The sequence below is a fragment of the Pezoporus occidentalis genome, unplaced genomic scaffold (assembly GCF_034315485.1).
Source record: "Pezoporus occidentalis ecotype Australia unplaced genomic scaffold, CSIRO_AGI_Poc_V1 ctg15, whole genome shotgun sequence".
Classification (NCBI taxonomy): Eukaryota; Metazoa; Chordata; class Aves; order Psittaciformes; family Psittacidae; genus Pezoporus; species Pezoporus occidentalis.
In genome coordinates, this window is record NW_026913316.1 from 2,317,308 (window position 1) to 2,343,819 (window position 26,512).

Here is a 26,512-nt window from a genome sequence, read left to right on the forward strand (position 1 = left end):
TTTTTTCCCACACAAACCTCCTTCCTCACAAGAGAAAGACATTTAAATATAACTGGTTCCAGCTAACATTATCTACTCTCAATAAAAGATGAATGCAGACCATAGGGACTGGAAGAGCCTCGATGAGGAGAAACTGAGTCAAGTCTACAGTGGTAAGTCTTAATCAGATTTCTTCAACAGATGGGTAATATAACCCTGCCCTCTAGCTGTAGCCTTTGGTATTGTATTACATATGATTGTATTACATATTTTACATAATACATAATGGTATATTAATACTTGGTAATTACCAAGTGATGGTGTATTAATAATCGGTAATTACCAAGTACCTGATTTGCTTTCCTGAAGAATTCTTCCTTTCATCAGAATTTCTGTATCTCGCCGCTGGCACACACACAGTTGTCTTAGGAAGGTGGAGGTTTGTGTTTTGCTTGTTGCTGTGTTCATGGGTCTCCTTCAAGAATGTGCAGTTTATTGTTTTTCCTCATCCCCTACGAGAAAAAAGGCTGCATGTAGTGCATACTGCTTTTTGAGTCTTCTCATAAAATGGTAGCACTAGTATTTAGACAGGGAAGTCCTCTGGAATGGGCTGTATTTTACAAAGCCCTCCATGAACAAAGTCAATTCTGTTGCAGAAACTGCTTCCCTTCCCTTCAGGATCCTGATCTGAGGTGAGAAAAAGAATACAATGCCTTTTTGCGGGAAAGTAATTCATTACTGCTCGGGGCTGACAGGCATGCATGGATGCTGATGGTTTTTTGCAAAGCACACTCCCAACGCTGCCAGGGACAAAACTGAAACACAGCTACTAAAGCCATTGCAAGCGTGGATCTTGCAAGCGACCTTGAAAGAAGCCCTGTAATATAATCTCTGTGTCCCAGCTTGTGTTTGGGCTATTTTTAGAAACCTGGAGAGGCTGGCATTCTGTAGGTCACTCCTGGCTTTAGCGAAAGAAAAGCATTTGTAATCCACAGTGATTTTAAGGATTATGAAAACTGTTTAGCTGTTAACGAGCTGTGAGCTCTCTGCAGCCACCAGTAAGGACATGTGTGCTCCCCTTGGTGTATTCTCACATTGTTGGGACTAATGCTTGTTCAGCAAAGTGGAGTTTGTCGTTCTTTCTAGCTGACAAATACACAGTGCATTATGAAGGTATGTGAAATAACTTCTTAGAAGCTGGTTTTCGTGGGCTGTGTCAGGTGTCAATGGGTATCTGATAGCACCTTAAGGATAATCACTTTCTTACATAGGGAGGAGCAAGTGCACTGGAGAGCACAGCAACTAACCTGGCTTCCCTCTTAAACCAGCATCTCTTGAAATACAGAGCAGCAGATTTAGTTTAAATGAAAAGCAAAAATTAGCTACTAATCTGTGCAAGCTGCCAGCAACTTGAAATAACTAGAGCCTCACCGTGTTTCAGACATGACTAGAGCCACAGATACATTCAATTCCACTCTGAGTAAAACTGCACCAGCGTGCCACTGTTTGGGCCGGAAGGAAGAGAGATGTCAGTTTTCTCCCTGTTTTACACTTCCTTGTGAGCCTACTGTATTTATCTGATCACTTTGCTTAGTGTTTAAAAAACATCTTTATTTCTAAAGTCATGTACACCTAATCCTAGGCTCCATTTCATTTTTCAAGTGATTGATGTATCACTGCAGCAAGTTAACCTTCGCTTACATTCTGCTGACCTCACGGTTTATTTCTTTAAAAAGCTATTCTAATCCATGATTGTTTCTGTGCATTCAGAGCAGGTTTTCACAAACTGGAGCCATGGACAGCAGATTGCTGCTGAGACTTCTAATGCCCATCAAGGTCAAGGAGCAAAGGGAGAGCCCACAGAAGCAGTACATGATGAAGGGAGGTGAGCCTTCAGCTGCCAGGGAAGGCCTAGAAGGTGGAGGACCATGGCAGGGACAGTAGTCCCAAGCTAGCAGGACAGAGCAGACATATGGACCTTTTTCACCTCTCTCTGATGTCCTGGTGTGTGTTACTGAGGTATCACAGAAGCATGGGCCGAGCAGAGCTCTGGTTCTCAGCTCCAAGCCGCTGCTCCAAGCAGGTCTGTCCCCAGTGTCAGGGTGGGTAGGATGGGTAACAACGTGATGGGGAACTTTAAGGATGCTTAAGGTGTTGTAGCTTTGCTTCTTAGAAGACTAGCAGACTGGGGCATGTGCTGGTGCAATGTTGTGCACTTCATTTTATCTTTTGATGTATTTAAATCTGCAGGGAGCAGGAGCTGTGACTAAAGCAGTAAACCCTCAAGTATTAAAACTAGAATAGTATGTGGATCAGCACAGGATTGAATTCAGTTGCGCTCTATAAAACTGTTGTTAGAAGATGATGAGAGAAAAGAAACTGAGCTGTCATCACATTTCAGAGCTGCATACTGACCATTTCTGATGCTGTTCAGTGACCTCAATTTCCACTGCTTAATTGTATACTGAAAGTACAATTCATTGATTTGTAAATTTATACATCCTTGAATCTTTTCGTGTGGGAGAGACCTTCAGATGAGACAAATCTTCAAATGAAATGTATTTTGACAAATCCTGGTTCTTTTAACCTACAAAGTTCAGCATAAAGAAATATATATTATCTGTTCTTGCTGCAAAAGCCAGCACTCGGTGTATGCTTATGTGGAACGTGGAATTGAGACATAGTCTAGTTGAACTGAGACCTAATTAATATTCTAGTGTGCATGTGCCTACAAACAGCGAGAACAGTCAATCGTAGAAACTAAGATATAACATTTTATTCATCCCAGAAGCATTAAGCAATGTGAGATCGGATTCCTTGAACACAGTTCGGCTAAACACCTTTAACAGCCTCTTTGCAGGCAGCTTTTCACTGTGGAAAATCTTTTTGTGCTAATTCCTTACCTAATTCCTGCTCTCTGGATAAAAGATAATGAATATCAAATGCAAAAATTCTCTTTTAGGGCCTGATTTATCACCCAGAACATAATAAACATTAGCCTACTGCTGATGTGAGAATTTTGACAGCTGGAGGGGTCTGGAATGAAAGGCTGAAGCCTTAAATAAGCTTTTCAACTGAGCTTATTATGAGTCCATTTGTTAAACACACAGCCTTCCTTTTCACTGCGCCAAATAGCTCCTACAGCATACACACTGGAAACCTATACTTCATAGTATGAGAGCTCTACTTTGCATGCTAATTGCTGGTTCACCATTAGCCAATTGTTTCTAAGATAAATATTTATAGAAAGTATAGAGGGGGATCTGAGTATTTATTATGATTCATAATATTCCTCTCTTTTAGTTTCATACGTTTACTCTGTTTATAAACGCAGTTTTTTTTCTGGCTGCCATTGTGCAAGGTATGTGTAACTCTCTGACAGTCAGTCCTTTGCAACAGGTATTCATTTGCTCAGTGACAGCAGGTTAAAAGGCAGAATCTTCAAAGGCAGAAACTATAACTTGAATGTATAGAAAATGTTACCAATGGTATCTGAATAGATTTCTCCTGGGAGATTTAGGATTCCTACAGATGTAGGTTCCTTCAAGGCAGGTTTTTGTACCATCCCATGCAGGCCACCTATCTTTCAAGGAGGATTTGTACTTTGTCTTTACAAGAATCCTGTCACCTTCATTCCTTGGTGAGTATCACTGAAGTTAACTTCAGATTTATTTTGCAGGAGTGGAGTGTCAAACTAGGTATTTTCCATGAGGTATGGACCTCCAAACCTCTTTCTTCTCAACCTGAAAAATGGTGGAGGAGACTTGCGGGCAGATCCTTCGCCTAATGTGAGTTGCTTCCTCTGCAGAAGAGTGTCAGTGCTACATGACTATGTCCCATCTCCAGTTCTGCAGTTTGGTGGCTGCTAAGGCACGTTTTAAAGGTTGGTTTCCAGGCTTATTTGCTGACTTATAAACATAAAGCCCTGGCTACGGGCAGTGACATGTAATTTGTTGTGCAAAATATGCCCCCAGCCTGTCATTGTGTAGGCCCTGTGATTTCAAAAACAGGGGACTGGAATTCAACAGAGCTCTTTGGAAGAAGGAGCATGTGTCTGTGGAGTGCTTCTTACTGGAATAGCAAGTTTAGAAGAAAAGATGGTATGAGTGAATACCTGAGTTATTTTGAAATAGTAGTTATTTCAAACCAGGGTTATTTTGAAAACAATTGAACAAAATGCTTCAGAGTAAATTAGCTTGCTAGGTAGGAAGAAGGAAAAAAATCACTATTGTAACACACAGCTCTACGTGTACATCCTTACGTATATGTGTTGTATAATTCAGTATTACCTGGTTTTAATAACTATGGGAATATATCCTAATTTTGCAATTCCTAGTAATGAGTGTACAATCTGTTTCAACAGAAACAAACATAAGCCCTACCACAGCCATTCTCTGGGGGATGATATAAACTCCATGTTAATTTACAAAAGCAGTCCTAGTGTTTCTGCTCTGCAGTTTCTCCTTCACGTAGTTATTGCTTGCCTATAATCAAACAAGCAGTAGTCATGATATCTGCTCAGCCTGGAGATACTTTTGAAATGCTTTTAATAGCTAGAATCAAGCTTCACTCTTGATTTATTGTCCTTTGTCTTCTGAAAATACAAATATTTCTGTGGCTGTTTGTAAGGAGCTGAGATTATAGAGTGAAAAGATTAAAGCACAGGACTTCAGGAACAAGAGAGGTATCAATTACCCTGAAAAGCAATTCTAAATAGCATTAGTGACCTAGCGCTGCTATTCTGAAAGGTCTCTAAATAAGGATGGCACCTTTATATTCCTTATGGGCCACTGCATTTTGATAGCTTATAATATGTACTCAAGTTAAAATGCTAAAGCTGATGTAAATGGAGAATATTACTTTGATAGCATTATAGTTTTAATGGGTAATATAAGCTACAAGGAACGAATATGAGCCCTGTGTAGTTTCAGCCATATTTGCTGGCATTAATAACAACACAGCTGAAGGCTTTTTGCTTTCCATCAACTGCGCAGCAAAAGCTCTGCAAGTGTAAAAGGAGAAGTGAACTCGGTTTTACTCTGCAAACTTAACAGAAATGCCTCTTAAAAGCAAATCTTCTATCTCAGTGCAGCTTGCTGACAGCATCTGCTGGAGTTAGTTGGTGTGTCACAGCAAGGTGATCAATGCAGATTTGGGGGAGACATTTTCTGTCTTCACAGCCTTTCCCACCAGGAACAACAAGGGAGAAAAGAAAGAGAAGGAAAGATTCTGCAAAAAACATCAACTAAGGAGCAGGAGGAGGGACTTGTAAGTAAAACCTATTGGACTGCAGTCATTCAGAGGCAGCAGTGCAAAACATGTGGGCTTGTCCCCTTTTGCTGCCATCTTACTTCCCAGTGCTGCCACACTCAAGGACAGGCTGTCATGCCATGCTGTGGTTGACCACTGTACTGACCACAGTATTTATTTTTATATTTAGTTCAGTAACTTCATATAAATCAGATGAAAAAGGGTTGTGTTTCCTCCAGCCTGTGACAGGGTTTGGTCTCAGCTGTCTGGGGCATCCTGTTGTGGTTTAAGACCAGCCAGCAACCCAGAACCATGCAGCCGCTTGCTCACTCCATCCCCCTTTCTCCCACCGCTCCCGGAGGAATGGGGAGGAGAATCAAAAGAGTGTAAGTCCCACGGGTTGAGATAAGAACAGTTCAGTAACTAAGGTATAACACAAACCACTGCTGCTACCACCAATAATAATAAGGATAAGGGAAATAACAAGGGAAGAGAATACAATACCACCTGTCAAAACCCAGCCCGACTGAGCAGTGAACCAGCCCTTCCAGGTAAATTTCAGTTACATCCCTGGCATGACATGCTGTGGTATGGAATAGCTCTTTGGTCAGTTTGGGTCAGGTGTCCTGTCTCTGCTTCCTACCGGCTTCCCCTCCTCCCTGGCAGAGCAGTCAGGACTCAGAAAGTCCTTGGTCAGACTAAACGTTTGAGCAGTAACTAAAACATCGGTGTTATCAGCACTGTTCCCAGGCTGAAAGTCAAAAACAGAGCACTGCACCAGCTCCTCAGAAGGAGAAAAAAGACTGCTACTGCTGAACCCAGGACACATCCCCACACACATCATGCCCACTCGTGAATCTCTCTTGGTGCCTAGGAAGTTTTTACAATCCCATTGAAACTTCTCCTGCCTCAGCTATGTTTCCAGTCAAGTTCAAAGGGACAAAGACAAGCTGATGCTTGAATACTGCACGGACTAATTAAAAAGCAGTCTTGCACAGACTAGAAGTGGTGACATATCTGCTATTCTTCTAATGCATTTATCAGTGTGTGCTCAGAGCATCTCATACTCATTTTGCAAACTTTATTGTCACATGTCTGGGTTTGGTAACTGTGACATGACTAGCATGCCTGCTCTGGCACAGGGGAGAGACCTTCAGGCCATGAGTGAAGGAAATGCTGCTTTCTTCTGCTCTTCCCTGGCTATCTGGGGTCTGTGCAAACCCACAATTGTCTAAGAAGATTCATGTGCATACATGAATGTGATTTTTAAATAACTGGTGGAGAATTACCACTGTTAAATTGGAACTTGGCTTTGTTTGACTTGCTGCTGCTGGGTTGATGCCACCACCTCTCCCTCCTCCCTTCTGCCCCAGGTTCATTTAAATTCCTTCTAAGTGTTGTTCCCTGGTATGTCTTCTCAGCTGGCACAAGGCTTTCAGAAGAGCCCAGTTAATGGGAAATTGCAACACAGGGATTTAATGGCATTTAGACTGCATGGACCTGGCTTTCACTTTCATAACTTCATAAATATGTTAAATAGCCCACTGTTAAATAGCAAAAGCTGTAACTCTTCAGAAAAGTATGGCATAATGGTAGTGTATGAGGCAAAGCTTTTTTAGTCTTGTATTTCTAGGCAAAGCTTTCAGTGTACCTTTTTCTATACAGCAAATACTCATTTACCAAAGGAAAGCACTTGGTGTGAAAAACAGGCCAAAGACACTATCGGTTTCCCGTTACTCCAAGAGTTGTATTTACTTTGTTTTTTTCATGTTTTGAAGGTTTTTGAAGGATGACACCTTTAACAGTATATTCTGTACTGTGAGGAATGCACAAGCACTCTTGCATGTCTTTGTCTTCTGAAGCTGTAGAGGTTCAGCAACCCTCCAGCCATGAGCAGCAGATAATCTCTGTTATGGATGTGTCCAGCATCACCATCATCTGAGATCTGCAGACTTCCATCAGTATTGCCCCAGGCTTCTCTCTGACCCCTACTCTGCATGCCTCTACCATCTGTAAAGAATTTACGTGGTTTTCCAAAGCCAATAAATGACATGTGCTCTGTTTCCTTGATTGACATTGTTTTCATCATGTGGGACTTTTTTTTTCTATGGGTTTTCCCATCCATCATTTTCCCTCATTACCTGATAACCAAAAGCTGACCTTATGAGTTAACTTGGGATTTAGGAATATATTTCTGTCTAAATATGCTGGGGAGACTGATGCACAGAGCAAACAAACAAATCTGGCTGGAACCAACCTTCCAATCTATCCAGTATGTGCCAACACAGGAACCACTGTGTCTTTGATGCTTCTGCAGATACCCGTGTGGTGATACTGGCTTTATTCTGTTTTCTTCCCTCAGTGTTTTCAGCCATATTCCCCTGTGGTGGTTGTTTCCTTTCTCTCATCCAACTGCACATGCTCTTTACTTTGGTCATATCCTAGCCAACTGGTTGTCCTGGGTTCAGCAGTAGCAGTCATGTTTCTCCTTCGTGGTAGCTGGTGCAGTGCTGTGTTTTGACTTCCAGCCTGAGAACAGTGTTGGTGAAGCCGATGTTTTTGGTTGTTGCTAAGTGATGTTTACCCTGACCAAGGACTTTGTGAGGCTCATGCTCTGCCAGGGAGGAGGGGAAGCCGGGAGGAAGCAGAGATGGGGCGCCTCACCCGGGCTAGCCAGGGAGGTATTCCATACCACAGCACGTCATGCCCAGTGGGGGGTAACTGGGAGTTACCCGGAAGGACAGGGGCTTCTGGGTCGGACTTGTTTCTTGGCCGGTGGTATTGTATTCTCTTCCCTTGTTATTTTCCCTTATCATTGTTGTCATTGGTGGTAGCGGTGGTGATTTTTGTTGTACATTGGTTGCTGCACTGTTCTTGTCTCAACCCGTAGGAGTTGCACTCTTTCGATCCTCCTCCCCGTTCCTCTGGGAGTGGGGAAGGGGAGAGCCCCGGGGGGAGGCCTTGATTGCTCTCAGTCTGGCACCACTCACTGGGATTGAGTGGGTTTAAACCATGACACTGGTGTACAGCAGTCAGCTCTTCACAAGGGCCTAATTTTGTTGCTTTTCCAATTTAACTAATTCTTGCCCTCAGGAAATGCCACTCAATCCTGACAAATATAGCACACATCCTATGTCCTGGGAGGATGGGCTTAGGAGGGAAGGAGACAGAGCTTGCCTACTATGTTTGAAGATTTTGCCTTCCATGCTTATAGATTTTCTGCATGTTTTTACTTTCTGGAACAGGTAGACACATCCTGAAGCTGAGAGTTTTTTTTTAGTGGCTAAAAATAGCTACAGTTATGGATGTGCTCCGAAGAGTTGAAGAGCATACCTGGAGATAAAGAAGGAATAGAGGTCTCCAAGTAAGCCCCAAACTTGGTGGCTGGGAGGTAGGATGTTTGCCTGCAGTACTTGGTTAAATCCCATGGTTGACTTCTGTTTGAGCTGTGTTTTACAGGAGGCGGCCTTGGGAAGACCTGCAGACAGGGAATTACTGTAATCCAGCCTGGATGTCATGAAAGCATGGATTAATATTTCATCTTCTGCCTCTGACTGTTGTCAGGCTCACTTTGTTCCTGAGCTGGGGCTGTGATCCTCAAAAGACAGCCTTGAATTAAAGATTAAGCCAGTGTTTTACTTGATGGAACGAGAGCAGTTCTCTGCGGAGGGCGTTCTTACCCAGCTCTACATGCAAGGGTTTAAAGTTTCCCAAACCCAAATGATAGAGCAAAGCTGCAGTGTGGTGCTGGGGACTGTGTGAGGGGAAGGGTCTCTAGCAGTTGCAAGCCATGTTAATGAAAGTGAGACTGGTAATTAGCCAAAAGTGAGCAAGAGGCACTGAAATGCTCCAGCAGGTGCCATTGACTGCTGTGTATGTGACAGCTCATCAACGACAAGCTGTAGGAGAAAAACGAGTATCTTACTGTCCTGTTGGGAAAATGAAAGCTGTAAGGAAACCAGAATGGGTCATCAGACAGTTCAGGCCAGAGCCTTCCCCAGGTCAAGGGTACAACCCTCTGCCCAGTGGCAGGGCAGTGCTCTCCACTGAAAACAATTTAGTTAAGCTACCACAACTCTCCGTGTGGAAACCCTGATTTCAGGATGAATTACTTATATTGCTTTAATCTTAGACTGGTTCTGATTGGTTAAGACAAGTGAATATTAGCCCAATTAAAACCAGCCCGAGGGAGTCTGCACACAGTTGTTCAGCTTAACTTTTCAATTAAACCAGTTCAACTTTTTATATTTTGGGGTTTGTCTTTAAATACAGACAAGACCTGCCTAGTTCTTCATTGGCCAGCTGACATGCAGTTTAAGTAAGTCCAGCACCTTTATCCTTGGCTTTCTCTGAGCACAATATCTTAGTCAGTCATGGGAGCCCTAAGACAGTTCAGGGTATTTAAGCATCATAAATGGGCACATTGTTAAGCAAGTGATTACCCAAGAACATGGAGAGTTCTGTTTGAGCGTATGATCAAAACCAGTGCCCATCCGTCACTGTGACTGAGATGACTGCTGCCATACAAAGAAGCCTGGTTCATGTGTCTCAGCCACTGAGTAGCTGACAGTTTCTTGTAACAAAGAGCTGATGCAAGACTCTCTGGAATGCTGTTGCAGAATACCCTACATAAGCCTAAAAGGACTCTTGCAAAAGGCTGCCTCATAATTGCTGGGAAACCACAGGCAAACACTGCTCATTGTGCCCGTGACAATAAAATGGAGGTGAGTACAGTCAATTGTATGAAGAATAATAACCACAGTTTTTATAAACCACAAAAGAAAAAGTGATTGTGTAAAACATCCATTATGTTCTTAACTGAGCACGTTTCAAATCTGAGTTTGCTAAACAAATTTTCAAGAGCAAAACAAAGCAAAATTATCTTAATGTGACTGGTTTGTTCACTTGTATTGCTCACCAAGCAAATGCTGTTTTATTTCAGTTATAACGATGCACTTCAGGAGGTTGCAATGGCAGCTTTTGGAAAAGGATACCAGGTGGTCAAAGGCCACGTATCCCTTGCATGGAAACTGGGTAAATCCTGAGTGACAGTTATGCCATTATTCTTCCCTGTGAAAGCAGCCAAGCTGTTAATACAGCATGTCTGCTTTCAATACAGCTATGTTTGTATATTCTTGTGAAACACTGCTTCACCTTGTTTTGGAACAGAACTTTTAGGGGAGTCTTTACTTAATAGCATTGCTTATTGATTTATGTCACATTAGCACTGCCACACAAACATTCAGAGCATCCCCATGCTACTGGTTCTGCAAGAAGCTGGCTTCAGTATAATGGCAGTAAGCACGAGGAAAACTTAGCTCCTGTTGCTGAATGCTGTAGGAGAGTAAATATTTTATCATGTTTGTCAGCAGAAGGCTGCCTATAGAGACTCAGAAAGCGCCTTTGGTGATGAACACTGCCCTGAGCAGATTTCAGTTACTGTGGCACCGAAAGTAAAATTACCACAGGTACACAGACAGCAAGAGATGTTTGAGCAGTTCCTGTGCCCCTTTCTTGATCCACATTTACAAAAGCTCACTGTTCCATCAATGCCCTATGAGAAACAACCGAATGCATCCGGGATGATGCCTCTGAGCATGGATGTTGCACATCTGCTGCTTGAGGATTTCTGTTTATTTTTTATTTGTTTGGGAGGAAGGGCTTGGGCAAAGCAGCAGACTATCATTCATGTGGGAAGCTGCTATAATGAGAAGGGGAAAAAGCCTGAGTCCTTTTTCCCAACCTCTTCTGTTTTCCCAAGAGTGGACTGAAACAGCAGCATTTGGCCCACTAATTATCCACCAACCTCTGCGCAGTTTTATAGCCATAAAAGAATGCCACAAACATTGTAAATTCAAACATGCTGAGAGAAGTGGCAAATTTAAACCTGACTAGGCAAAATTAATATGCATAACAACTTTAATTACCCAGCAAAATACAGTTTTTCCCAGAATCCATTGCCTCTTTCCATGTAAGCATTCCACAGTGTTCAGTGAAAAGGCAGCTGGTCTGTTTTCTCTTTGTAGGCTCCATATTATACCCTGAATGATTTGTTCCTCTTACAGAACAATTATTTAATATTAGCTTTCTTAGCGATGGTCATCATTAACATATTTGAGTGTTTCACGTTATCACTGGGAGGTGAGAGGCTTTTTATATGTATATATTTTATAAATTCCTAAATATATATGAAGGAGGCTCATATTGAATCCCTTTCTTTTAAAATAATCTCTTTCTTTTAAAATAATATATTATATATATATAATATATTATATAGATAATATTTCTTTTAAAATAATATATTCCTTAGCAGACCAGAGCAAGGCTTTTCACTCTTGTCTACAGAATAGTCAGAAAAAATTGGGTCAAAAAGCCAATATTGTTTTAAATCAGAGACATACCACAGACACAGATGTATTTTCTTCCCTCCCACTCCTACCCCCCCCACCCCTGCCTCCATTACCTCTTGTCCACTCTTCCAGGGCTTATCCCTTCCCGCTGTTATTGTTATATGTGATAATGTTAGCTTAGCAGTTGGCAGTGACTTGGAATTCAAAGATTTAGTTGCAAAATTTACTATATGGAGATTCTAATGAACTGTCAGTCCAGTTTCCATTTGCCTTGAGAAGAGGGCGGGTGGAGATCTCAGCTGCTCTCTCTGCTGAATACACTCTCTGGGTGTGTAATTATCGAAGTTATGAAGAAGCTCTTTAAATGAACCAAATGTCCATATGGGTTTATAATTCTACCTGGGATAATTTAAAAGAAAGAAAAAGTGAGGATAACTTCCAATTCTGCCCTACTTTATGGCTGAAGTCGCTAAGCAGCTTTCTTGCTGGTACTTGTTATATCTTTCTGAAGAGCGCTCAAAGGAGCAGAGAGGGGCTGCAGTTTTCCTGACCATCTGCAAAACTGTCCAAGCCCCTTTCCTCGGGGCTCAGAAGAGATACAAATATCTGTAAGAGGGTGTCACCTGTGTGTGTCACACAGCTGGACTTTTCCTGGAGCTGCCTAACTTGTGCAGTGGAGCTCTTCCTCACTGCTTTGGGCACAGCCTGGAGCACTGACTGAGCCACCCAGCAGATGGATGGCTCTGAGTGACACGGTCCTGCCCCTTCCCTTCCTTGCTTCCCTGCATTGGCTCCAGCACTTTTGTCTAGCTCATTAAATTGGCAGAATATTAATCCATAAAATGCCAGGTTTTCTGGGAGCACACAGGAACTCATGGGCAGGAAGAGAGGGACATGGCTTCCCTTTCCAGCCTGTGGACTACCTGCCACCTCTGGGTATCTAACCAAACTGTGGAGTGTTTGAGGCACAATGAGCAGACCCAGCAAAACCAGGCTGCATCATATGGATTACAGAACAAAAGAGGAGGCTTCAGCAGCACAAACCACCTGTAAATTGGCATACCCTGCATATCAGGTCCTAATTTCAGTCATACTTCGGGTGTTCCCTGCAGAAATGTAGATGTCTATAAAAGAAATACCCTCAAAGAATGTTACATTTTTCTATCCAAGGTGTTTTTTTACCGGCTGCTCTGGTATCTGTCCCATGGCAGATTAGCATGAGCATTCAGAACTATTAAGAAAAAGGCATTCAGTGGAGAGGCCCAGAGAGGATTTTTGTCAAGGCTTAAGGAACAGTTTTCATTGGCATTAAAAACCCCAAATGAATCATACGTAGCGGCACAAGGATCCAATTATGTGTAATTCTGTGTTCCTGCCTGAAAAGCCTTCTGCAGGGTTAGTGATCTCTTCCTTGTGACACCTTTGCTCTCCAGAGACAAGAGCACAATATGATTTTGAAGAACATTGGGAAGTGCTTGGCATTTCGCTTTATACCGTCACTGTATTAAATTGCTTTTGCTTACTGTAGAAGTCAGCCAGCTCATTGGGCTGTTTGCTCCCCAGTGAGTGAGCATTAGATGGTGAGAACCTGGCTGTCAAGCCAAAGCTTACAGTGTACAGAGACAAGCAATGGCAGTGAAGGCAGACACAGCCCTTGCTCCAGCTTCACTCACAATGCTCAGAAGCATTGTTCCCACTAACATGCCAGACTGGCATTGAAGGCCTGTAAAAAACCTTTCTCCACCCTAGGAATCAGTGTCCCCTTCCCCTCTGTGGGAGCATCCTCCTACAGCAGCATCTCTGCCTTCCTTCAGGGGCTCCAGCTCCCAGGAGGTACTGCCATGGGTTTTCATACTGGTTTTAGGAGGTAAACTGATGAGCTGCTTGTGTGACCAGGAGCAATGTGAAGTTCAGCGGGTATTGCTTGGCATTTCATAGTTACAGGTCTCTTGAAAAACAACAACAACAAAACACAAACCATTCTGTTTGTGCTGGAATCCATTAGAAATCATATCCACCTTGGTGGCAGCAGCTCAAGCCAGGCGTGCAGCTTCCACTACTATGGTCCATTTGCCACAGGTTTCTGGAAGCATGCTTTGGGGGAGCTTTTCCCAACCTTCAGATCCTTCAGACAGATAATAAGAAGAGCAAGAGAGAGGCGCTGCACTTTGGTGAGTATGGTAATGAAGAGGAGGAGTAAGACAGCTGGGGGGGGTGCAGTGGTGCAGCAGGGGATGAAGGCAATGAGGAGAGACCTATGCCTGCACTTCCCAACCCAGCTAGTGCAAAGCTTTACACAGATGCACAGAATGGATCCATGCTGTCTGTAAGGATGCCAGGGGAATGCCTGCTTGCAGCAGAGTAACGTGGCTGCATGTCATCAGAGCGATAGCTTCTCTCTTGACCAAGGTGGCCATCAAAGGTTGATGCTGGGACAAATGTAGAGGTTTCCTTTTACTCCTAGGGAAAAATTCACAAGGAGTGGACGTTAACCCACAATAGCTCCTTACAGGGAAACCAGACTGCTTTCAGATGATACTGATTAGTCCATTGGGGAAAGTGGGTGGGCTTTTTGATCTACTGAAAAGTGAAAGACAGCGTGTTCAAACCACCCTGAAGAATAAGATTGCCAAATAAGTTTGACAGTTTGTGCTTCTTTTAATGGAAATATCACATATTTATACACATATACACAGTAAAGTACAAAGGGCTAGAAAACTGGCTTAGTTTTCAGCCCCTAATTCTAACATGTTAATATCTGTATGTTAATCCCTGAGAGCACCTACCAATTGTATGTCTCCTGCAAGTGATATTGAGAGTGCAAATTCAAATGTTCACCTGCAGCACAGGTTGCTTTTCAGATACTGAATCTGAATGCTGAACCTTCTGTATGCTGAGTTGGCAGTAAAAAAAAATTAATAGTTAAAACCATTCAATCCAGTGTACAAATTTGAAATCCATTATGAATCCATCGCAGTATCTTTGCCACAGACAGCTAAAAGCTTGTCTCCCTGCTCTCCAAAGACATAAGTTTAGCTTATATTCTCGTTACCAAATCCATAACAAAATTGGTGCCTACAAATTGCGCTGATGCACTTGCAGACTAAAATCCTTTTTATATTCACAGTACTGGGGAGGTTGATTAGCAGGGTCAATATTCCTCCAGCTCTGACCTTGGAGGCTCCCTGGCAATGCAGTCCAGCCAGCACAGCTACTCCAGCAAAAAGTAAAAGTACAGGTTGTGTGGAAAACCCTTGTTTCACATGTCTGCCATAACCTCTGTCAAGCCCTGACTGTGCAGATGCTAGCTGGCAATATCAATCTGGGCACTAGTTTTCAGTCAACTGAATTTATTTCTCCCATGACATACACAGTTTCATTACAGCTTCAGTGAGACCACAGCCAGCCTTTGTGCTGTGGGAGTAAAGGATGGGAAAGTTTTCCCTGTCTTTAATTGAATGGAGAAGCTGGTGACAGTGGCAGCTGGGGTCTGCCAGAGCTCCAGCAGAGTAATGATGTTAGGACACACTGCAGCACATGTCATTTCAAATGGGAGGAAAGCCTGAGAAAGAGCTGTATGTATGACTTGCTGTTTGCAGGTGACCTCTGCTTTCACAAGCGTGGTCTTTTTTCAGCAAGCAGCAGGTTTGCAGCCCTTCCTTAGCAGAATTTGCCAGGGTTTGCCATGCCAGACTGACTGCTGGTAAAGGCAAATGGAGCCTTAGTGTGGACCAGAAGAACATGCAGCAACCTGTGAGAATCGCCACTTCGAGTCGCACTCCTATACTAGAGAAGGTATTCTCCCTTTGTTGAGGGAGAGAGGTGAGGTACTGCCCTCCTCGGGCACCCAGAAGCATGCTACCAAAGCTCACAACATCTGGCCATAGTTTCCTAACATTTAGTGGCCGAGCTGCTGCATCTCTGACTGCATGTTCGTAGCATGTGGGTGGATTTTATACCCGGGAAAATTGCTTGAACTGCTAGAAGCTGCATAATTTTCCTGTCCTGGCTGTAATCAGGAAAGGCTCACAATAAATCTGGCTGCTTTTTTTTTAACAGGAACTTTAATATCAACCTAAAAATCCCCACCTATGTCTCCCCATCTCCCTTTGTTTCACAGTTAAGCACAATGACAAAAAATTCCCTGAGACTAAAGAGGAGACAACAAATGGCAGCTACGAGGAAAATGAATGGGGGTGGCAAATCTCAGGTGATCCAGGGGCATTAGCTCAGCTTCTCTGTTGCTCAAAAAAAATCACTCCTGCCCTGATTTATACCTGCAGAGGATGTGAATACCTCAGCTACAGAAGTATTCCATATGCGGCCCTTTTTATGTTCAGCTGAACAAAAAATAGCGTTGAGAACTGCATCCATACAGACTGTATAGAGCTGTAAATTTTAATACCTATCCTGTCTTAAACTTTGATTACTGGGATTAAAATAAAGTGCTTAGTATATCCAGAATGATTGTAGACCTGGATTTTCACTGCCCACCAACACTGTGGTATATTTTAAACTTTTTATTATTACTATAAAACCTTGAAATACATCTACCTAAGGAAGGAGAGGGAGGAATGCCTAGTGTCAAAAACACAACTCCTTAATTTTGCCCATTACAAAATGAACAAACACAAAACATGATCCCTTCACACATGTTGTTTTTCAAGCCATTTCTCAGTCATTCACCTGGAACTGGAAAAAAAAAGGAAGCTGCAAAAGGACTGCCCCACTGACAACTTCCTATCAACAGCAGACAGGCAAACTTAGTAAGTCTTCCACCTCAAAACACCTTCCTGCTCCACCATCAGACACGCCACAACATAGCCCTTGCCCTGTTTCTGCACCTGAAAGGCCATTATTCAGTATTCCATCTCCATGAGCAGTGGGCATGCACAAAGGCATTCGGTCTGTTATCTTGCTCAGACAACAAGACTAATGGCTCAAAAACCTTCTAAGAAGCTGCCTTTAAATCAGGTCCTGCATCTGGCAGGAGACACCTGCTTCAGCTTTTGAGCCTCTGCTGCTTTCTTCTTTTCCTGTTCCTCTGCCTTCTTCCGCTCCTCTTTTAGCTCCTTGTACCTCCACTTGGGAATCTGCAGATAGGGGTCATCCTTTGCACTACTCCTCCTTCTAGAATTTTCTGGCTGGAAGGTGGGAGGAGGAGCCTTGCTGACTCGGACTTTGGGGATTACAAATCCTGGCCTGACGCTGCTCCTTCTGAGCAGGTGGAGTGGCAAGAGGCTTGCTTTCCTAGTGGCTATGGTGTTCACTTGAGATACTGCAAGGCTGATGGGCTGCAGGCTGGCTCGCCGGTCCTTCTTCTTGGGGATCAGTGTGACTTTGGAGTTCTGAAATAGCTTCTCGTAGCTGCTAATGTGATCTTTGTCCTGAGATCGGATCTCCTCGGCTCTCTGCTGCCTAAGGATTTCTTGCACAGCCAGTCTGCGTTTCCCCACAGAAGGCGGGCTGCCTGGGCACACAGTCCGGCAGGACAGGGCAATGAAAGGACTGCGCAAACTTGTTGTCACCTTCACCATATGGTCAAGGACCCCGTCTTCTTCTGGGCCATAGAAAGACCGGAATGAGATAGCTGCCCTCATGCACTCAGAAAACCTCTGCAAACAGCTTTTTGGCTCTGCAGCCTTGGCAAGAAGTTCCTTCATCTTTGGCCATTCTGGTTTATATTGATCACAAAGCTGTTCAGGGCATGGCCTGTCCATCAGCTTTTGCATGATGAAGGCAGATTCTGATCTTCCTGTGTAACAAGCCCATTCCCATGAAGTCAGTCCACGGCTTGGGTCAGTCGCATGAACATTTGCCCCTCAAAGAAAAGAAAACCAATTAGTGTTAATTAATGAAACTGCCAGCACTTTTGTTGCTATGATCAGAGTGGAATCAGGGAGATCCATACAAGAAAACGTCACATATGAAACTCAATCATATTTGTGTCAAATGGACATGCCATAAGGAGATACCCGGTTCCTAACTTCCTGAACTCCTGATCTGCTAGAAAAATAAAAAATAAGAAAATAGGTGAAATTAAGGCTACGTATATGAAATTCTCTTAATGCAAAGAATGACATAAAGAATTGAAACTGCATTGAATGTTGCCTGCCATTTTAAAATCCATTCACTTGAGCTTGCATGAAAAGAGTGATGAATACAGAAAGAAACAATTCTGTACACAGAAATCCTTCCCATAAAAAATAATGGGTTTTGCACTGGTTGATGCTACTCGGAAGAGAAATTTTGGGCTAATGACGACAAGATACATGAAAATATCCACTCAGTGCTTACTAGGGGAAAGAAAATAACAAATAAAACAAAGGAATTTCTAAAAGAGCATTAAAAATAGAGGAAAAGAAAACAGAAAAGGCTCGGGGGGGGGGTGGGGGTGGGGGGGGTGGATAGAGAAAACACCAGGTGTACAATTCTGGTTCTCTTATGTCTGAGAGACACCAGAATTAGGGAAACTTGAGAGGATGGTGACATGGGTAATCAGACATAAGGAAAGTTTCCACATATGTTAAAGAGTGGGTAATGGACAAGATTCCTAAGTCTCTGCAAAAATACCTAAAAAGAGGACGCTAGAGACACAGAGCAAGAGTAAATGTGGATGGAGAGATTGTAAGCAAAAGACCTGATGTCAGTTCAAGTGTAATTTAAGTGGAATTTTCAGCAAGGACCACTCAAAGAGAAAGCACAGGGGCACTGCAGGGAGTCAAGGATGGGGTCCACACTGGAAAGCAGAGAGGAGGCGAAGAAGAGTAAGATAGAGGAGGAAGAGTTAATCAAATTAAAGCTTTATTAGCTGTGGACTGAAGAAAGGATTGCGAGATCTCAAAGGCAGCAGAGTTTGATAATGTTCCTGGCTGCAGAAGGAGGGGAGGAGCAAAGACTTAAAAAGACATGTCTTCCTGCTGCACTAATCTGCTTTGAACTATCCTACCCAAATTTCTTGCCCCTTAATCTCTCCAATCTCAGGCTGGTTTCTTGTCCTGTTGCTTCTTAACACTTGATTGGGTCTTCACTCCTTCCCAGTAGAGCTGACCAGGAACATGGCAGATTAAGTGGAAGTTCTTTCCATGTCATACACACAACAGGCAAGGATTTATCACAGGGACAACAGTAAATAAAGGAATTGTCTCCAAATATAAATTTTAATGAACAGTATGTTCTGCTTGTAAACAAGCAAGAGGTACAGTCAGCTGCTTACCTTTACCTTTGAGAAAGAGACCTGCCAGCTCTGATATGGTGCAGATGACCTTGGATTTGAGACGTGCAAAAAGAGCTGTGAGGGAAAGTGCCCACTGGGGACTCCTCGTCTTTGCTTGGGGGCTGCACTGAAGCTCACACACTCAGCTCTGATCCTTGCTTGAGCAGTGTTACAGTTATGCCTGTGCCTGGCCATGTGCCTTGCTGATTTGGAGCCTCACTCACAGACCTAATTTCTTGTTTTGACTTCACACTTACCTTAACTCTATGGACTTGCCTGTCAATCACTGCAGTACTGGCTGATCCTGGCTATTTTCACCAGCCCTGCTCTGTTTCTTCAAGAAGCACCTTTGTTGATGAGGCTAGTGCCTCTGTGTGCCTTGCTGTCACCCTTGGCTTACCTCCATTTGAAAAGAAGCCCAATCCTGCTGCTCCCTGGCAGATGTGTCCCTAGGTGTTTCATAAACTGTATCTCAGGAAACAGTACTACAGAGTATTGAAATTCCGATCTTTCAATTTGTACCTTATACCACAAAACCACTTCTAAGGCATGATGTACTACTGCGGTATTGATTCTCTGTACAGATCAGGAGACATTTCTGAACAGCCTTGTCATTCAGCAGATTGCCCCATCTGGAGGAGACATGAATAGTCATGTCCCTTTTAAAATGTGATAGCAGTCTCATTGAACTGTCATTTCCCTGTAAGTATAGCCTACAGGTTTTCTTTTAGAAAAACTGCATTTTGCCAGTTGCCTTGATTTTCCTACGAAAGTTGCATTAAGATCATTTTCAGCACAACTAGTTTGAATACAGGTGCCCCTTTGGGATACCGATATCCTATTTGATTAAGAAGGTTTAATGTCCCTCTTGATGCAAAACTGACATCCGGAGTTTAAAGATAGGGAGTGAAAGAGCTGAAGCATCTGTTACTGACTTGTTTTATATGTGGTATTTAAAGACCAATCTCCAGATCCACAGCCACTCTGATGACTTTACTAAAGTAGCACTGAGTTTACACTGGCGATTACAGCAGGGCTTGACACATGAATTGCAACCAGCATTTCTGTGTTCCTGCTTGGGCTGGCTCGCTTGCTGAATGCTGTCATCAGCGCAGTCCTGGCAGTGCAGCAGCCTGTGACAAACTGCCAGTGAGTGACTGAGTTCCCCCCTAACTCGCTGTGCACTCAGGAATAGCACATTCAGATGTTCCAAAGACTCACTTTGAAAGAACAGCATTATGTCCAAGTGTCTCAGAGCGCCTTAATCTTGTAATGATTGACCTTGGCCACCCTCCAGGAGCTCAAATACCAGAAAGAGCAGTCACTTTGACAAGCCAGCTCCAATCATCTGCCACACGTTGCCCTTACGTCTTGCCCATCTGACTGTGTTAAGTTCATGCTTAGGGGGCTATGAAGGTGAGTTACTTTCCTCCTGCATTGCCATAAGTAGGGGCCTGTCAAGAGAGGTCTTACCCAAGTCCCTAAACAAATACTGGGTTTAAAACCCTACTGGCTGTAACGCATTTTCTGTGCAAGTAGACCCACAGCTGATTATGGGTGTTTTCCTCCTATTATTTCCATGCATGTTTTAACATGGAATTTTGCTGGTTTCCTTGTGAAATTGATTTTTTGGTCAGCAAGTCTTTAATAACAATTTCTTTCATCTTCTTCAGCAAACTAGCACTTATTATCAGCCGCCACTCAGTATCTCTGAAGTCCTGAACACTTCTAAATCCGTTCTGAATGAGCAGCTCCTTCCCTCCCTACATTTCACCAGAGTGTACAATGCTAAAATATAATCAGATATTAAAATGGTTGCAAGAAATTTACCATGCTTCCTGTGTGGCCTCTATTTTGAGCTAAAAATGTGAGGACCTGCAAAATACTCACCAAAACATGTATATAAACTACGATTTAAAACCAGTGTATATTAATGGTACACCTCTTTAACCAATGCATGATCTTTGGTATCCTTACTACCTCTCATGCACTAACAGGCCAATACATCTTTCTACAGGTAAACATATACAGATATGCAGGCTAACAAAGCCATTTTCTGTCTGGCTAAAGTTTTGTTCTCCCTAGTATTCTGGTTTTTTATGAATCATGAAAACAAGAAGGTGGCTATTTGGTGCCAGAGGCAGAAAACACATAGCAAACCTTGATACCAATACTTTTTGTACAAGAAGTAGAATAACAAGGACTCAGTTATCTACAAAGATGGAAAGGTTGTGAAATAGCTTCTAGTGATGAAAGCAGAAAGAAGAAGCTTCCATCAGATCTCCAGTGATAATAACAGAAAGCCATGACACTGTAAGGTCAATTTGACAGCTCATAAGGCCTTGGGATTGAAGTTTCATTTTCAGTGATAATTTATAATGGGCACTGGAAAATTTGGAAATAGTATCTGCATGAAGTATGTGTTAGTCCAGAAAGTGCATCTGTGTCTAGCAGTACTCTAGCTCTGACAGCCATCTTATAATTTTGTGTCATAAAAAATTAATTCCAAAATGAATGATCCCATTCCAAAGCCTTGATTTTAGTAAAAGAGGCTACAGAACCTTGCAGAAAATAACATGCTGCTTACCACATCATCCAAACTTTTCCTGTGTCATATCAACACCTAGAAACTAGATGTCATGAAAATGAATGATAGTAATATCGCTATGCTTGATAAATGCCTGCAGCTTAAAATATTCATGTTATGAGGGGGTTAGACTTCTGTGACAACAAAATCACTGAAATGAACCACTTATTCAAAGTCTCTCTCAATGAAATGGACCTGTAGGATTCACAGTCTAGACAGTAACAATATTCACATTAATTTCCATAATATTTGATTTGTGTCAAATATCTGCAACTGAATTACAAGAACGTATACTAATATATGCTAGTCATTTAATTATTAGCTAATAATGTATATACCAATTATTTAATGTAATAAAAACATACAACATTGTGTCTAAAAGGTGCTGTATGCTGGGAATGCTCCTGTAGAGGCTCTTTCCCCAGTGCCTCTTGCCTTTCCAAGATCCTTTCACCTAGCAAATGCATACAGCTGGAAATTAAACTGCAGTCAAGAGCCCACAGCAAGAAACATATTTCCTATTCTCAGCTGAGAAGAGAGGCAGGTGGGCAGAGATGGAGCTGCTCACTGCCTGTGCCTCGACTCCCTCCATCCAGCAGATACAGACCTGCTGGTGCCCTATTGCCCATAAACCTGAGACCAAACTCAGATTTGTAGAGGGGTTAGAAAGAGGGGTTGTTCCTTATGTTGCCAGATTTACCACCAATGTCCCCTATGGGATGTGAACCCTACACCCAACTCTACTGATGGAAGCCAGAGCCCTCAAAGCTCTCCACTCCCTGCCCCAGACCTGCCATGGCTGGGCAGAGATGCAGAGGTCTGGCTGTGGATCCACCACCATCACACAGTCTTGCACTATCACACCCAGAGAACTGGCAGCAAGAGACCTGTGTGTCCTCTCCAGCTGCGTCATGAACTTCATTAACTCCTTGTCTACAAATCTTGATGATGACACTCCCCAAACCCTCCTGGAGACAATGAATCTCATCCTGAGAGCACTTGGAGAACTCCTGGATGGGTTTCCATAGGGAAACTGAGTGCTCCTGCACCTGCAGCACGTGGCTTCACCACCTTCTCTCTGACTTTATGTTGCACACATTTCCAGGGAAGGTGGCAATGTACCTCTTAGAGTAAATACCCAAACAGACAATTTTCTTCTTGGTGTTTGCATGTGACTGTCTAGCATTTACAGTTAGATGATGATGAAGAAGCAACAAAGCACTTTGCATACCTGCCAACATCAAGGCTTTCACACATTCAGTTCGGCCCTGCATTGCAGACTTCATCAGTGCTGTGAATCCAAACACATTCCTCTTCTCAATATCAAGCCCAGGAAAATAGTTCAACAAGTAATTTGTAATGGTTATGTGCCCTTTAAAGAAAAGAAAAAGCAGAGATAATGTGCCACAGAATTAAAGTTCTGTCTCAGGGTTAAACAAAAAATTACTCCTGCGGGTTTGATAACTGAAAAAATGCAGATAATAAGATACAGAAACCCCACATTTTTATTTTTCTGGCAGTGTAAAGCCACTTGTCTATTCTCCAACAACAATAAAATGGGGCTGATGTTCAGGTTTGGTACTAATAAATTCTGTTTCTAAAAGCAACACTTGTGCCATTCATGTGCCTTGTATACCGGAGTAACTGGTGTCAAAGCACGTACTTAGTAGATGAAGACATCTCTGGCTAAATGGTTGGAAGACCAATTAAAACATCAAGTCTTTATAATTGGACTATCAGAACAAGAAGAATATCTAGTGCCATTATGACTTATTCAAACCAGTTTTCTCTTCACTTGTCATTCATTTTATGATGCTTTGATGCTTTATGAAATAATGCAGTCTGTCAGGCAGCTGCAACAATCACAATTTAATTACCAGGAGCTGTGAAAATATTCTCTTATCTCACTCTGTAGTCCAGCTGAATATCCTGTGATGCATGTCATTCAGATTCATATAGAAGTGTTACTGATGCAGATTGTAATTCATACAGGACAATTTTAAGTCTATGGTGTCACATCTGGTGCAGATTTCCTCAGCAGTCACTTTGTACCAACATAGTCCTGTATTCACTTTGGAAAGCAAGTTAAGAAAATCTTTACCAAATAATTTAAGACGTTTTCCTTTATTTCCTGGAATTTCCTGGCCTTGGCTACCTTGCTGCACAATAACTGGAAACTGTCCTGAAACCTGAGCAGGTGTAGAGATAGTGCAGATCAGCTCAGCAATGCCAGAATCAGAGAAAACCCACTAAGGAGTTCTCTGTACCTTGCACAGTCTGATGCAAATGAAATATAAATATTAGGCAAACTACAAGAAGCTGAACAAAGGAAAGGTGAACTGGGTGCAGGGTGGGATCAAGTGACCCTGCTTACTCAATACACAAGCTGTCTTTACGGTATAAGATCAAATCCTATCAAGGTATCAATTACTCCCAGGAGAATCTTTGTGCCCAAATTGTTTTACAGGACATGCTCTGTTTCAATGATTTTCAGTGTGTGTCTTCATGTAGATTTTGGAACAGCTGAAATACTGCTTTTTGATCACAGAAACTGGAGACAGGAACTGAAACACAGAGAAATAGCAAGATGAAAGATTTTTCAGCAGTTGTTATATTTCTAAAGATGTTCTTCCCTTTGCCAAAAGCCTAGCTGCAGTAAAAGACGTTTTGCAAATCTGGGATGATCCTAAGAGTCAATTCTGAAAGACCCTGCTCAGCCAAACTTCCCCAGGGGGCTACAGATGGCCTCAAATGAGACAGAAAAAATACCAGCAATGAAATAACAAAGAAAATGAAGAGGTTTGTGATTCTCAGAAGTTTTGTGTCTCAGGGATTCCTGAAAACCACTTCAGTTTTAATCTGCAGGAGCTTCTGTCCTCTGGGGTTTGCTTCAAATTTCTAGTTCAAACATATCAAATTCAAAGCAGAGCTCAGAGTTGCCAAGTTTTTGCTCAAACCCTGTCAAACACTTTTGATTTAAGGCCATAAGGTTTGCTTCAGTTCTCCTATGTCTCGGCAAACTAGAAGCGCATATCTAAATCATAAGCCAGGTGAGGCTTCTATGATTTAAAGTCTGCTATGAAAGCTGTATGCAGTTCTAAAACAAATTAGCCTGGACTCAGCCAGTTTGGTGATACTGAGTTTGTATCAGGCTTTTGCTGTTAGTAAGCCAGATCTATCTTCTACCAGAACTGGCATTCTAAGGCTGCACTTCCTTGCCTGTGAGCCATATTTAGAGATCAGCACAGAGGTCTGTAATAGCTTAATTCACTTAATTGCTGCCTATAATGAACAGCAATATTACCTAATAATCTATGTAATGAAGGCAGAAGGATAAGCTGTATAATAAGGAAGATGCTCTGTCATATAACATCTACAATTTCAAACTGTACCTGCAAAAAGCCTGTGGTTGGTCTATGGGTGGTGAATGTTTTTTCCTGGATGGGTGGAACTGAAGATACCCAGAATGTTTTATCCTTTGAATGGGTGTTTGTGTTCTCATGTCTCCCCTAATAAATAGAAACTGGGATAAATCCTGATTTTGTGTTGCTACCTCCACAGCACTGCCTCAAACTGGCCCCTGCAACATAAAACATCTATACTATGTGAGAAAATAAATAGAACTCTCCCCAAACGCCAATGCATGCCAGTTCCCAGACACTGCTGCTTATGTAGCTGTGTCCTCAGCAGCAGCAGAACCGAGAGGAAAACAAGATAATGTGATTTTCCTTCCTTTTCCATTTTTTTGAAACCACTCTCCTCCCTTTCTTTCCACTTGTTATTTCAGTCTCTTGTTTACATCAATCTCCCATATTTTTTTTCTGCATTGTTCTTGTACTGACATTTAATGATTTTGCTTCTGCTTTTTTAACAGCATCACCAACCATTTTTGGGCACCACCTGCTGCAGGCTGCAATGAATTTACAGTTTTGTAAGGTAAGCACTCTTTGAGAAGGGATCCCACCTCTGTAAGAAGCATTGAGAATGCAAGTAAACAGACCAATTCTCAAACCTGAATTTTACACACTAAGCAGAGAACTTTGTGGTTACTTTTCTACACTATTAAACTTGTCGTGAAAGCACTGCTGTTCACTGATCACTCCAGCCTATCATTCTCTGCATGGGTCAGCCCATGCAAAAAAATGTCAGCTTTAGATACTTTCTTTGAAGGATAAAGATCTTAAATTACCAAAATCAATATAAGGAATTGAATTCACTTCTCTTCTGAGACTCTGTCTGGTCTTTAAGATAATTCTACTTAACTCAAGCTAATGCTCAGATTTAAGCATCATGTCTGGGCAGTCACGAAACAACCCAGGTTTCAGGCAAGTGTGGATTTTAAACTTCTCTAGCAAAAGTAAAGAGGCCTCCCTTCCAACTCCCTTAGTATCTGTACCTCATGTTACAGATGCAGCCTCTGAAACACAAAGAATGATCCCTCAGGACTGCAGCCTCTTTCCCATCCAGCTTCTCTTCAGGGTCTGATGTCACACCTGGTCATATCAACAGTGGCAGCACCTTCTGAAACCTTCTGATATCACTTTACCATTAACTGAAATAATGTGGATTTGCTATTAGACTTTCCATAGGAAATCCTATACTTTTGGTATAAAAAAAAACCCGCAACAAACAAATCCTCCACTAAAGGAAAGCTCACATAAGATTTGCTTTCAGTTCTTTATAATACTACTAAACATTTAGCGATAATTAAGCAGCATCTATTGCACTGTAGCTCCTCTGGTTGCAACGTTCACCTCACAGTAATCTCTATTAACACTACAGCAGTATGTTGTGATAATGAGTTAAATAACTGGTGTCAACACTGTAGCTCAGGATTATCACAGGCAGGGGAAAACATCCAAGTTGCTAGGAGTTTGTATTAGCTTCTGCTGACTGCAGTCACTTCCAGTTGCTTTGGGGATCAATAGCAAGTACTGGCAGAGAGTGTCAAGTCAATGTCAGCTCTCTGGATTAATTCTGAGCTCATTACCATGAGTTATAAAGGTCAGGAAGGAGTCAGTATTAAACCTTTTACAGTCAAAGTTTATATTATGGCAGATAAATACAAGTAGGTTAGTTTTGGAGACTTCTCCACTTTCTTCGGAAAACTACTATACTCATGACTTTGCT

At 42.4% G+C, this 26,512-nt stretch overlaps 1 protein-coding gene across 1 annotated transcript in view; it reads right to left on the minus strand.

The window, feature by feature from the left end:
- Window positions 1–15,510: 15,510 nt before the first annotated feature.
- The window catches only part of ANKRD33B (ankyrin repeat domain 33B), a 39,487-nt gene continuing 28,485 nt past the window's right edge, over window positions 15,511–26,512 (minus strand). Inside the window, exons 3-4 of the mRNA XM_062610809.1 lie at window positions 22,614–22,754; window positions 15,511–17,400 (exon numbers count right to left, since the gene is read on the minus strand). Of these exons, the coding sequence (XP_062466793.1) occupies window positions 16,550–17,400; window positions 22,614–22,754 (992 nt within the window). The 3' untranslated portion in view covers window positions 15,511–16,549. The remainder of the gene's footprint in view (window positions 17,401–22,613; window positions 22,755–26,512) is intronic.